We start from the raw sequence: 12757 nt of genomic DNA, 5'->3' as shown, positions 1-12757 counted from the left end.
TAGTCGACGCATATGCAATATGGATTTATCCTCCCGGCTTCTTAAGCCCACTAACACGTGATGCAGCTATTGATACAGTGTTCACGTTCGCAGGCGCGCCGCAGGAAAAAAGAAAAGACGAAAAGAAAACGAAAGAAACATTCAAGAAAAGAAGCGAAAAGAAAGGAGGAGAACGGTTACATGTAATTCTTGAACGACACAAAGCACCAAGGAAGCGTGAGTATCATGTTCAACGCATACATCTGCTCATTGCGGCACGCGCGTTATTCTGACCATCAGCTCCCAAGATCTGCAGCGAAGCGACATGTTTTACATATTCCTTGGGGAGCTGGCCACCGGTTGTACGATGCTATACACAGGGTATTTCAAGGATATGCGGCAGAGAAGCACGTGCTGGTCAGTAGATAGCAGGGCGCGGGACGTTTTGAGGCCGGTCTTGTGAGGTTTTCCTCGCTTTTTTATTTTATTAGTACCATTTTCTTCGTTTTCTTTCCTTTTTTTTTGAAGAGCGCGCATCGCACCAAGCTCCGATATCCGAGAGCAAGCCACTGAGTAATTGCGCAGCGCGCCATTGCTTTTTGGAGCGTGACCAGGTAAAGTTGGCCCACAAGGGGGCCGGCAGTTGAAGTGGCCGAAACGAGGAAAACACTCTTCACCTGTGCGTCAAACTTCGCCAGTGAAGGGGAAGCTGGCATCACATCTTGGCGGAAGAAAACTCTATATGGAGGCTCGTTGTCCGCGGCGCTGTTACAAAAGCTTGCATTGAGATTTGGATCGGCTGTCTCTCATCGTAAGAGATCCGGAGACGTCTAATAGCGCTAACAAACCATTCACATAGAAAGGAACGCCAGGACGAGATCAGCAAACGCAAGTACACCCAAGCCCCGAATTTGAGAAACCGAATATTAACAAATTCTAGATTTAACGAAGCGCTTACGACTTCTCGACACAATTAGCCGAGTGCGCTCAAGACCTCGAAGTAACCAAGTGCCCTCAACGCCCCACCCGATTTAACGAAGTTTCTTTTTGTGGGGCATCCGGTTAAAATATGAGGAAACTATGGGCATGCAGGGTTTGAGTTTCGGCAACGGACACTATCGCCACTCCCTTCCAGGAACTCAAGACGCGCTCAACGGAATTGCTGTCTCCTTTTCTTTCACGCAAACTTTCACCACGGGCTAGCAGCAATTCCTACATCGTTTGTACCTTGGAAGTTTCAGCAATCGGTAACTTGGACTGTGTGCGTTAAGTATCATGATTCCGTTTATTCTTGTTCGACATGCTAAACCATACCTACAACAAATTGGTGGTCTTAAAAAGCATTGCATGATCCCCTTAATGTTTACACATTCTCAATTTTGGTAACATTGCCGATTACGGAGTATGTAATGAACTTAACAATGGGGTGATCGTGTATTGGTTTGCTGAATGTCTCACTTGGTACGTGTTCATGTGAATATGCATTAATATCTTGCGTTATCTCTAGAGTGTAATATCACTGACTGAACTTATTATTCGTATAACGGTGAACTATTGTTCTAGCTTGTGTAGAAAGCTCAGCGTTTCTTTTTGTTTGGTTTCTCGTGTACTGACAGCCTTACATGAACTTACTGCACAGAAGTGCTAGAAACCTGAGTTGTGATTGCACGTTACAGTGTTGCAGATGTGTCGTGCTTTCCGACTATGCCATTCTGCTTTCTTCCATACTGATTTTGTCTTCTTGATTTGTTTGTCAATGTTTTGTTTCTGTTGTGTTGTTTCTTTGCATTGCTTAATGACTTGGGTATATTTTTGATGTCTGTGGGATAGCAGGCCCTTCGGTGGCTTATTTTCCTCAGTTTTGCATCATTTAACATGCAACATTAATACTAGTAAAGTGCAATGCGGATATTTAACGCAGACAGTACACACCCCATGGCACTGCGCACTCGAACGCAATGGTGTTTGCAGATAGCCGCAACACCAGCAGCAGCAGCGAAAACGCGCTCTCACCTTCGATTTTGATGTGCGGCGTTATGGAGAGCGGTGAGTCGGGCCCTTCGTCGCTGGACGTCATGGAGTAAGAGTGCTCTGACTGGATGCGTGGCGACTGAACTGCGTCGGACATCATGCGGTCGTGCAGGATGATGGGGTTGTCCAGTATGGTGGACCAGTCCGATTCGGAGCTGATGTCGACCATGGGCTGCGAAACAGAGAAAGAATGCGAACCTGATGAGACAAACGTCTAAATCAATCAATCAAATAATTCATTCAATCAATCAATCACTCAATCAATGAATCCAGTCAGTCAGTCAATGCGCAGTAACCTGGTTACAGGATGCACAACTGTAAACGACCTGGTTGGTAACGCCAGCTCGGGGCGCGGAGTCTAACCAGAGAGCACACAAAGCTAGCTATTCTTGCAGTAACCAATCTTTTTTTTCTAATTAGCTGTTGGTGCAAAGCGTCAACAGTAGCGTAATCGTCACCGTGACGTTGTTTCTCCTTTCTGTTTTCGTCCAAGGACAACGCCAACGTAACACAAAACATCTCTAACTCATTGTGACAGCATAGAGCGCCGCAAGGTATCGCTGCCAGCTTTGCTGCGGTAAAACCCCTTAAACTTCGTAAAGTAGCGACACTCTCCTCCTCCGCCTTCACTCCTCCTCGTTTCTCGTCTCTCTCACGCTCCCCCCTCGACCGTGGCGCCGCCTACACTGCTCGTGCGTAGCAACGGCACCAACATGCGCTCCTCGCCATTCCGTAGACGCTTCTAGAGCAAAAATGGCGCTGATGCACGTCGCGAGGGCCCACGTGATGCTACTAGGCCAATAGCGACGCGGCGTCGGGCTTGGCCAGAGCACGCGAGGAGGAGGCGGCATTCTTCAAAGCGTGGCAGTACTTTACGAAGTTTAAGGGTTTTATGCTGCCGCCATCCGGGTCCCCGGTATTCCATTAGTACGTGCGCGGGCAAGCAAAGAACGCTGATAAAGAAAACTCAGAGCGGGAACATTGGACTAGACAGAGGGGAAATTGAGTACACGAGCGCTGTACAAATACGCCGACCCGCGGACGAGATAAGTAATCGAAGCTGCAGAAAAGGCAAGGCGGGGAACCGGATGGACGGATGGATGGATGTTATGAACGTCCCCTTTGGAACGGGGTGGTGGGTTATACGCCACGAAGCTCTTGCTTTTATACTGCCTAACATCCTACCTAAGTAAAAAAGAAAAAAAAAACACCGTCCGTGCAGCAGAGTGCCATCTATCGCTTTGTCAAGCAACGAATGGCGCTATATCGGTGTCGCATGTGCAGGCGATGGCTGATGAACAGAACCTCACACGTTACTCGAATTTTAGTATACCCCCCCCCCCCCTTTCATTATAGCGTGCCGTTGTCGCTTGTTGGTTTGCTTTTCCGTTAGTGTTGCTAGACTGCCTATACAAGTTCGTGAACGTAAAGAATATAGACTTCTTGAATACACTTATAAGCGGCGTTTGTTCGCCACCAGCAGTTCCATGGGGAGCGACAGGCTTGCAGCTATAGCGCGGCGTCTTTCTCAAGTCACCCAGCAAGCAAGTGTGACGCATGAGGACCCCTCTTCAAGGCAACACCCTCCACCCCCCCCCCCCCCGCCCAAGCTCTACTCTCGCTTTTGTTTCGATGCCATTCTCGCGGTCATTAGGTCGCATCGCGAGCGGAAACGGCCGTCAGCCTCGGAGCAGCAACAGCAGAACCTCGGGTTGTCGTCTCCAGTCCAGACCTTGGCCCGTGCCAGCCACCGAGCCTGCATGCTCTCAAAAATCTGAGGCCTCGTTCTCGAGAACAGCCGCCATAACGTCGCTCGCGTACGGGGTCGCGCTCGAGCCTGCACGAGGGGAGAATTGGAGCCGGCACCATGACAGCAGCTTGACGCATTATGCGCTGATGCTCGGCAGATGATGTACCGCTTCAAAATGACACTAATATAGACAACATAATAAGTCTGTTCATAAAAGGCAAAGTAGTCCTTCGAAACAATATTTTCACTCATGTCGCGGGAGTTGGCATGGTGGCTCTGTGGCTTTGGCGCCATTGTTGTTGAGTTTGCGGGTTCGATCCCCGGTCACGGCAGCCGCATTTCGATGAGGGCCTAATGCAAAAAACGCCGTGTGCGCAGGTGTGGTTGCACTTTGAAGATTCCCACAGCTGGTCAAAATGATCCCGGAGCCCTCCGTAACAGCACCCCTCATAATCCTAAGTGAAGTTCTGGGAGGCGAACCTTCACAATTTATTTCCCGTAATAACGTTTGTAAGACACCGCACTCGTATGCCAATGCTTATATTCTTAAATACCACAGTCGACATTCAACTGTACGTCAACAGGATGTCATGTATCTGAGAGCATGAACGAACCTCCTAACAAAGGAACACCTGTTATTTGTCTTATTGTTCACCCAATCTTTCATGCCATGACAAGGTAAAGACAAACTTAATTTCAAATTTCGTGTACGGTGCAGTTTTTTTTCACTGTTGATGAAGCTTATCCACAGATATTGGCAAGTTTTGCCCGACATACGAAATTATGTTTTAAAAAATGTCGCAGTTTATGCCAGAAAGGTGAAGCATCAATTGCGGTAGCAAATTAGTGAACAGCCTTACGAAGTATAGATAGTAGTTTTATCGCCCGTATAAACTTGTAAACATAGGCATGCTAACTTAATTAACAAGCATAGTGTCACTCGCGCACAAGCAAACCTGAGCACATGTCACTCGATCACCGTGAACACTCGCTGTCAAAACGCTGGAGTGAGGAAGTGCGGCAGCAGCAGCGAGCGAATCGACCTTCGTGCTGCCTCTCGCAGCAAAGCGAACTAATCCGCGGGAACAGGGGGCCCAGTAGACTCTGTCCCTGTCGCAGATGGCTTTCACGATACAGCGGCCAGGAGTGGAACGCGCCCCCTGCCTGCCCTCCCCACAGGACATAGCGCGCGACGGAAGGCGGCGCGCTTCATACCCGCTTTCATCTGTGCGCGACATTAAGCCGCGATCGCAGGCTCCCCGTCGCGCCCTTTCACTGGCACAAATAGCATACGACACGCGGCGACGACTTTGTCGCCCTTGTACTTTACACTGAACCTCACGGTAACGCCGACGGCAGAAATGCGCCTGGAGTATTCGTATAATTGCTATCGCAATCATAGAATATTACGCAACTATACGAAACTAATGTGTCAATGCCCATTTCAAGCGATAATACGAAAGGTAAAATCAGTTAGCGATGGGCAAAATGAATTAAAAGCTGGGGACATTGACATGGAAAATTGTACGTATAGCTGTGTGACACCGATGTCCTTCCAGATGACGACATTGAAGAGGCTCAGAGATGCAGTCGACCGTTTCCTACCGGATGGTCGATGTGCAGCATCAAAAAGCCTGCCTATGATAACCTTCCTGAGGATTCTCTAAGGGCGGATCCTCTCCCCTCGCATCGTCCAAGTCACGGACGAGGCACGTGCTAGCCTCACCCGAACCTTTATGCGAACAGCGTCACTTCTCGGAGAAGACCGGTAGTAGGAGACGTGACGACAGTGCGATATTAGGTCGGTGTCTACTAACGGTACACCGGCGATCGTGACAGATGAACGGTGAGAGCGAGACAAAAAGAAAAGAATAAGAGAAAAAAATAACGGAACGGTAATCGAAGTGAAAGCTAAGTAGCCATAAAGCACAGCCGGCAGCCAGTGATCGCAGGAAAACTTGGACTTGGCAAAAAAGGAGAGAGAGAGAGAGAGAGAGAGAAGGGAACAAGAAAGAATAGAGTCGATAACGATGACAGTAAGGGCAACAAGAAATAAAAAAGTCAGCACAAAGAAAAAGATAAACACACGAGACAAAAAACGTCAAAATGAGGGAGATTAGGAAAACCGACACATAGTGAAGAAAAGGCAATGGCGCAACATGTTTTAATTCTTCGCTTTTAAAGATATTTCCTTTGAAACCTCCTATCTCCTTGCATTCCGGAAAGCGAGCCGGCGTTTCGCAGGAAAACGAAGAAAAAAATCACCGCTCGGCGTACCGTCCTGGTCGCACCGTTGCAAACGTGTTAGAAAGAAGGAGGGCAGCTAGCAGACGACGGACGGGGCCCGTGCAGACGGGCAGGTACAAGAAGCAGCAGACGACGGTGGCGTACACGCCGTTGCAGACGGCGGGCATAAGAAGAAGCAGACGGACGCCGTCTGCATCGAGTACGTGTCAGGGCTTTCCGATGGGGACCCGCCTTCCTCAACGAAAGGCTTCGTTAGAGACGCTTGTCTCCGTGTTAAGCATGCAGCCGGTCGATCGAGCGTGCAAAGTCCCGTGATTGATAAGAAAACTGCGAAAGCTTCGCGCGCAGTCCGTGCTCTGACTTAGTGCAAGCTAACGGGAAAGCTTTGTGCGTTCGTCAGGTGGCGCTATACGAGCGACGTAGCCGTACAGCTGGAATGGGGAGGAAGCTGCCGGCTGATCAAGGTCTCGCCGAGCACACCGCATTACGTGACGGCGACGAAGGCGAGGTGTCGGGAGTGCGAGCGAGCCGCATCTTGCGACAGAGGTCGCGCCGATGTTCAAACACGTGTACCTACCGAACCGTCTCGATCTACGTTGCGGTTCGGCACGAGACTGCATTCACTGTTCTGGTTGGAAGCCTATTCACGCGGAACGTGCTTTGGTCAAGCGGTGTCGGTGTTGGGTCGCCGCTAAGTTTCCAAATTCCAAAAGTATCGCAGTTGCACTTGCGCGGCCAAGAGCGCAAATGTCGTTGCCTAACGCGCAAGGGTTCAGTCGATCCCGCCTCCGGAAAACTTCGGGCGCTTCCTGAAATCAGTCGCCACGACATTCTGACGTACGCGAAGCACCAGAGCACCACAGAGCGATCGACAAACTAAGCGCGAAAAATCGACGCGCCTGATTCACGATTCGCAACAAGGTCAAACGCAATGTAGACCAGCGGATCACGTATAGAAATTCAGTACAAACACAATTTCGAACTTCATACGCGATACAGATTTCTTTTTCTTTTGCTAATCAGCCGCAGTGAGCTTATACACTTCTTGACAAGTCGCGCCAGTGGTATGATGTATGTACATGCAAAATGTTCACACTGCGTCGACTTTTTGTTTGATGAGTGCGCAATGACATTTCTCAAAGTGGCCTTCGCACTCCCGAAGCGTTCCGACTATAACCCCTTTGAGTTACTTGCGCTGGCTGCGAACGCAGCAGGGGCACCCCCAGATGTACTTTGTACGCCATTAATGACTTTGAAGCAAATTCTTTTTCTTTTCATGGCTACAGTGAAATGCTGTCCTTTATATGTCAGGGAGACCCTAAAATCTAGCCTTACTCCCCAGCCCGCGTTATCGAGGGGCAAGTCGAACGTTTGGAGCTCCGGGGGCGTGTGGGGGGGGGGGCGAATCAAGAAGAAAGCAACGTCGTGTATTCAGGACGAACCGGTTGTTCGCAAGGCAAATTCAGCCGTTTGCAGTCATCTAACATCCCGGTTACACAGTTAAGCACAGGACGCGCCAGCCACCCGATGAACTGGAGGTCTCGGCGCCCACCTGAGCCGGTCGTACCTGTATCTGTGTCCGAGAAAGAGCCGAATACTTCTAGTGTTGCATTCAGAATTGTAGCCTGTGAAATGAACATGCGAACAACAGAGTCACGTTGTACGGTTTCTGCGGCTAATTCCCTAGTAAAAATCTCGTTAAACAATCTATAGACATTCCATTGACATTTGTCTATAAGGTTAGTAAAGTGTCTATAAACTCATTTTATATACTGTACGTATAGACAAACATTATAATCAAGTTATGAGCAATCTAAGGGCTTATGTATTGCGATTTCTGTATAATATTGCAGGCAGACAAACCCCATAGACTGGTCTACAGACAGTCTGAGTACTTATGGTCTCGCAGTCTTTTTTTCTTCTCGATTATCGTGTATTGAATGTATCTACAAAAATTTATATAGAGTCTCTGTAGATTCTTTTAGTATTACCTTACAATTTTATCGATATTCTTTAGTGCAGGTCTGCATATAACCTCTACTGAGTTGTCTATAGACCGTCAGAATCTACTGCTACAAACTGATAATGCACGAACTGCCTAGGAAATTCGACGCTTCCTCAGAACCCACAGTTACTAAAAAATTTTGGATGTCGACTGCACATGAAGCGCATCCGTGCCCGCAAGGGCCTATGAGGTATTACAAACAAACAAACAAACAAACAAACAAACAAACAAACAAACAAACAAACAAACAAACAAACAAACAAACAAACAAACAAACAAACAAACAAACAAACAAACAAACAAACGAATGAATAAAATAAATTAATTAATAAATAAATGGAGCAGGAAAGAAACACCGTGTCGGGTCGAAAAAACATTGAAAATGGCACGTGTATATATCGCAAGCTGTCGAAAGCCAAGCCGAAGCGCCCGTAACTCTAGACGCCCGAAAAAAGAAGAAGGAAAAGAAAACACTCTCTCGTCTGGCGAAAGCAAAGTTTGACAAGTACACTTCATCGTCTGCTTTCGGTTGGCTGTCCAGCCACTTCCCTTTCTCCGGAGACGGTGTATACGTCACTGCCGACATCCTCAAGTCCACGAGTTCCAATGCTTTCGCGAGGCGGCATTTGTACGATCTCGCGCTCGTCTTTCCAAACCGTTCGCCCTTTAAAAAAAAAAAGGAAATCAGAGAAGGACACAACAAAACGCGAGCGTATCCAGCAAAACAAGAAAGAGAAAAAAAAAACGAAGCAGCCGCTGCTGCGCACTTGCCCGCAGGTGCGGAGTTTGACACCGCATCGCGAGGGGAAAAATGAGAGAGAGAGAGAGAGAGAGAGAGAGAGAGAAAGGCCAAGAGCAATATGGCACTGTTCACAATGTCTCCATTTTCCGAGAGCGATCTTATACATCGGGATGAAAATAACGGTCTCTCGGCGGCAGGGGCCGGGAATGCCCCGAAGTTGTGACGTAGGCGCGCGCGAAGCGACCGCGACTTCCTCTGTTACGTCGGGGTCGTTTGTTGGAAGAAAAGCTGAAGTTTGGGACGGTTGTCACAGTTCCGTTGTGGTGCGCCTTATTCGTCGCGGCTCGTAGTTGAGCTTTTGTTTGAGCGAGTTGGTCCAGTTTGGTCTAGATTGCTGGCCTCGCTTTCTAAGAAAAGGCAAGGGATGGTTGTGATTGACACTAGTTAAGGCGTCCCCGCCCGTCTCTCTGGGATATATTTGCCCTCGGCAATTGCCTGGCACCAGCCACGAAAGGTTACCATCGCGCGCCGCCGAAATAAGAAAGGAAGAAAGAGAGAGAGAGAGAGAGAGAGAGAGGTGATAGGCATGACACTGCTTTGCTATCAGCGTCGCCCCAACGGAGAGAAACTGAGTTGCGAGGCAAATAGGGAAAGTAAACATTCCACTCAGGAAGTAAACAACAATGAACCGATATTTCCGATCAAAAATTTCATTGAAAGGCAATATTCTTCCCTCTGGAACTTTCGACAGCTTGCTGTGCTGGTACGGCCTGATGTAAGCAGCATAGCCGCATAAGAGCGAGCGAGCAGGAGCAAGTGCCAGACCGCCACAATTCACTGCCCCCACGTGACAACCATCCGCGTCATGACATCGCGACCTACGCAGATCCCGAAAAACGAAGGCGAAATTAGCTGTAGGAAAGCCATTACCAAGTATTTTGATCTATTGCGCCTTTTAACCACTATCAGACCATCTTCCCTCCTCATTACATGTCCAGAAGATAACCGATGTTCATTAAGGGTTACGGACTGAATTCCAAGGGAAGGGAAGCGTAGCAGGGGGCGGCAGAAAGTTAGATGGGCGGATGAGATTAAGAAGTTTACAGGGACAACATGGCCACAATCAGCACAGGACAGGGGTAGTTGGAGAAGTATGGGAGAGGCCTTTGCCCTGCAGTGGGCGTAGCCAGGCTGATGATGATGATGATTATGATGATGATGAAACAACGCCCGGCGCACTTACTTCTTTATAATACTGCGCAGGTGCATACTGACGTAATATAATCACGTGTCGGCTTACATGGCGTTCAATTCAGACTGCACATCTTACAACATTTCCCCTCCCTTAACTCTCGTGAATATCTAATCAGCCCCACTCGACTGCGGCTTTCGACTGAAGGTTGTGCGCTATAGGCGTTCATAACTCCGACCCGCGATTTATGACCCATGCGCGTAGCAGCAAGCGACTTAAACCCGCGGAAAACGTCAGCACGGAAATTTTCGGCCATAGCAAGAGCAGCTGCGTTTCGTACTTAACTGGGAAAAAAAGATACTCTGTAGTATAAACTAATCAGAAAGAGGGAAGTGACGTCATCGGACGTGCATTAAAGAGATTGCAAAAGGTCATTTCGCTTAATTGTGAATGACCCCTCCCCCCCTTGGGAGATCCAGATAACTTCGGAACAAGAGAGAGAGAGAGAGAAAAAGAAACACCCGAAACCATGGACATTGCAATACGTAAATCAATAAAGTCCCGGACATTGTACTACATACCATGCGTTGTGTTTCAATGCACCGTTCTTCAAAACCAAGACATCTTCTCCTACATAAACATCGTCAGGGATGTGTTCCGCCTAATATTTATCGTAAGTTATTCAAGACACTGTACAGGCTTGCCATTATTTTTTCTTGCTTTCCTTTTCATTCTTTCTTTTCGCGGTTTCGAGATCCAGGACCTTCTTATAGCGCAGGAGCGCAAAACGCAACAATTAAGGTCGAAAATCTCACGCCCAGTAATAGAGCGCCACGGCCCTGATAAGAGGTCGAGTGCGCGCTCTATGCTGCCGAGAGAACGCGCTCACATCCACCGCAGAGAATGGATGCAAACGAAGGCAACGAACGAACGAAAAGCGCCGGACAGTGCTCGCATCGCTCGTGGCCAAAGCATCGCGGCCACATCGCCGCCACATCGCCGGCGGCAAACTGCGCGCGTCCATCGTCCAGACAACAATGGGACATTGTTGCGCCGTCTCGGCCCGCACGACGCGCTAGCGGCCAAGAAAAGGTCCTGGGAAGAAGACGAAGCAGGCGGCCGTGCTCCGCCGAGAACTCTCCCGGTTGATGGGAAAAAAAGAAAGAAAGAAAGAATAGTGGAGCGCGCCTGACAATGAACGCGCTTGAGCACGGGGCTGTTGGGGAGACCGCACCTGGCGCTGCTTCTTCTGGGCCTGGAACGGCGCCGGACGCAAGCGGCCGGTCGAGGACAAGGCAATGTTGCACTCTGTCGCGCACACTTGCCACCCGAGATGTGTGCAGTGCGCGGCAACGCACGTGCCTAGTGTAACGTAGATGTGCTGCTCGTGGAGGCGCGGTGGCGTGCGGAACGGCGTTGCCATGGCAATAGAGAGCAGGGAGTTTTACCGTGTCCGGTATCCCGGTATGCGCAATGGGGGTTTGCGTAATACCGGGTTAGCGGACGCTGGTAGCGACATCTCGTGACGTTTCGGCCAACCGCAGTGCTTCGAAGATACGTTTTAGTGTGTTCCTCGAGTGTTCCTGTCAAAAAAAAAAAGAAATCAGTCGCGATCTAACAGTAAATGCTAAAGAAATGCGTTAGCGTTCGTGACGACTCTTCCGAGGCTCCGCGGTACAATTTATACGACGATTTAAACCAAGTTATAAACCAAAGTGTTGTCCAGGAGCTCACTCGACACATGTTCTGTCTCTTCGAGGAGTGAAGTGCAAGTCCATCTCTTTTCAACTCCTACCACTTGACCGGATTCCCACACTTCACACACGTTTACTTTTTTGTCCACTTTGAGAGGCCTAAAGCTAACGCATTAAAGCCATTTAAGGCGGCAATGTATTCCCGATTACGTCGCCGCCGAGAATTTACACCAGTAGCGAAGTGTAGTACACTTGGTAACTGCAATAGTAACTCTGTGTTTGGTTGAGCTCTGCATCGCCAGGTGGCATCAGCAGTCCGGTCGCTCACGTTTACGCCTCCGCTCACCCGGTAATCCGCAAGCTATATGGGAATACCGGAGAGATGCACAGGAAGAGCGCCGGTGGCAACATATTGTTACACGGAGTTTAACCTGAGGACACACAGCGCTAGTACTATAATGGCCTACCTCATTCTTAACTGCTGTTGCAAAATGTTGATGGTGACGTAATCGTTAACGTGCAGTCCTTTCGTGATTTTCCTTTAGAGATAACACTCAGGCGAGACAAAAAAAAAGTCAGACACGTTGTAGTTGGACGAAGTGTCGCAAGATGTCACTACCAGTTTTGCCACTGGCGTTCATGGCTCCAGTAATCAGTCAAAGGCAGAACGGAAAATTCCTCCAGACGCGTTTGAAAGGAGATAATTTCGAATCGAAGAGCGAATATTTGATTTGTAAACCCAAGAAACATGTAGGAAAGATGAACTGTGACAAAAAGGAAATGTTAATATGTTCGGCCAATTCCGTAACGTCATTTGGAATTGCGTTCAAGTGGGCAGCTTCTGAGCAAGTAGGAAATGAAAGCCTCAGCATGCGTTTTCTTACTTACGAAACACAACACCTATTGTGTTACGCATACGACACATTAGATAGTCGGGTAAGCGCATGAAAGGACCGACTTCTGCGGAGGGTGTCTACACTGCAAATCCGAACGCTGCACGAATTTAGTCTGACCGGGGGCGAGAGAAGTTCGCGCAGCATCTTTAGGTGCAGCACTTACCAAAAAAGACCCGGCCTGTGGATCGCAAGATTAAAGGCAGGCGTCGACGGCAGCGGCA

At 48.8% G+C, this 12757-nt stretch overlaps 1 protein-coding gene across 1 annotated transcript in view; it reads right to left on the bottom strand.

The window, feature by feature from the left end:
- LOC142563602 (uncharacterized) overlaps positions 1 to 12757 on the bottom strand; it is a 245837-nt gene that overhangs the window by 33257 nt on the left and 199823 nt on the right. The window contains exon 2 of the mRNA XM_075674180.1: positions 1993 to 2182. Within this exon, the coding sequence (XP_075530295.1) occupies positions 1993 to 2182 (190 nt within the window). The remainder of the gene's footprint in view (positions 1 to 1992; positions 2183 to 12757) is intronic.

Source organism: Dermacentor variabilis, chromosome 11, assembly GCF_050947875.1.
Source record: "Dermacentor variabilis isolate Ectoservices chromosome 11, ASM5094787v1, whole genome shotgun sequence".
Classification (NCBI taxonomy): domain Eukaryota; kingdom Metazoa; phylum Arthropoda; class Arachnida; order Ixodida; family Ixodidae; genus Dermacentor; species Dermacentor variabilis.
Note: the sequence above shows the minus strand (reverse complement) of the source record. Positions and strands in the feature narration are given on the sequence as shown.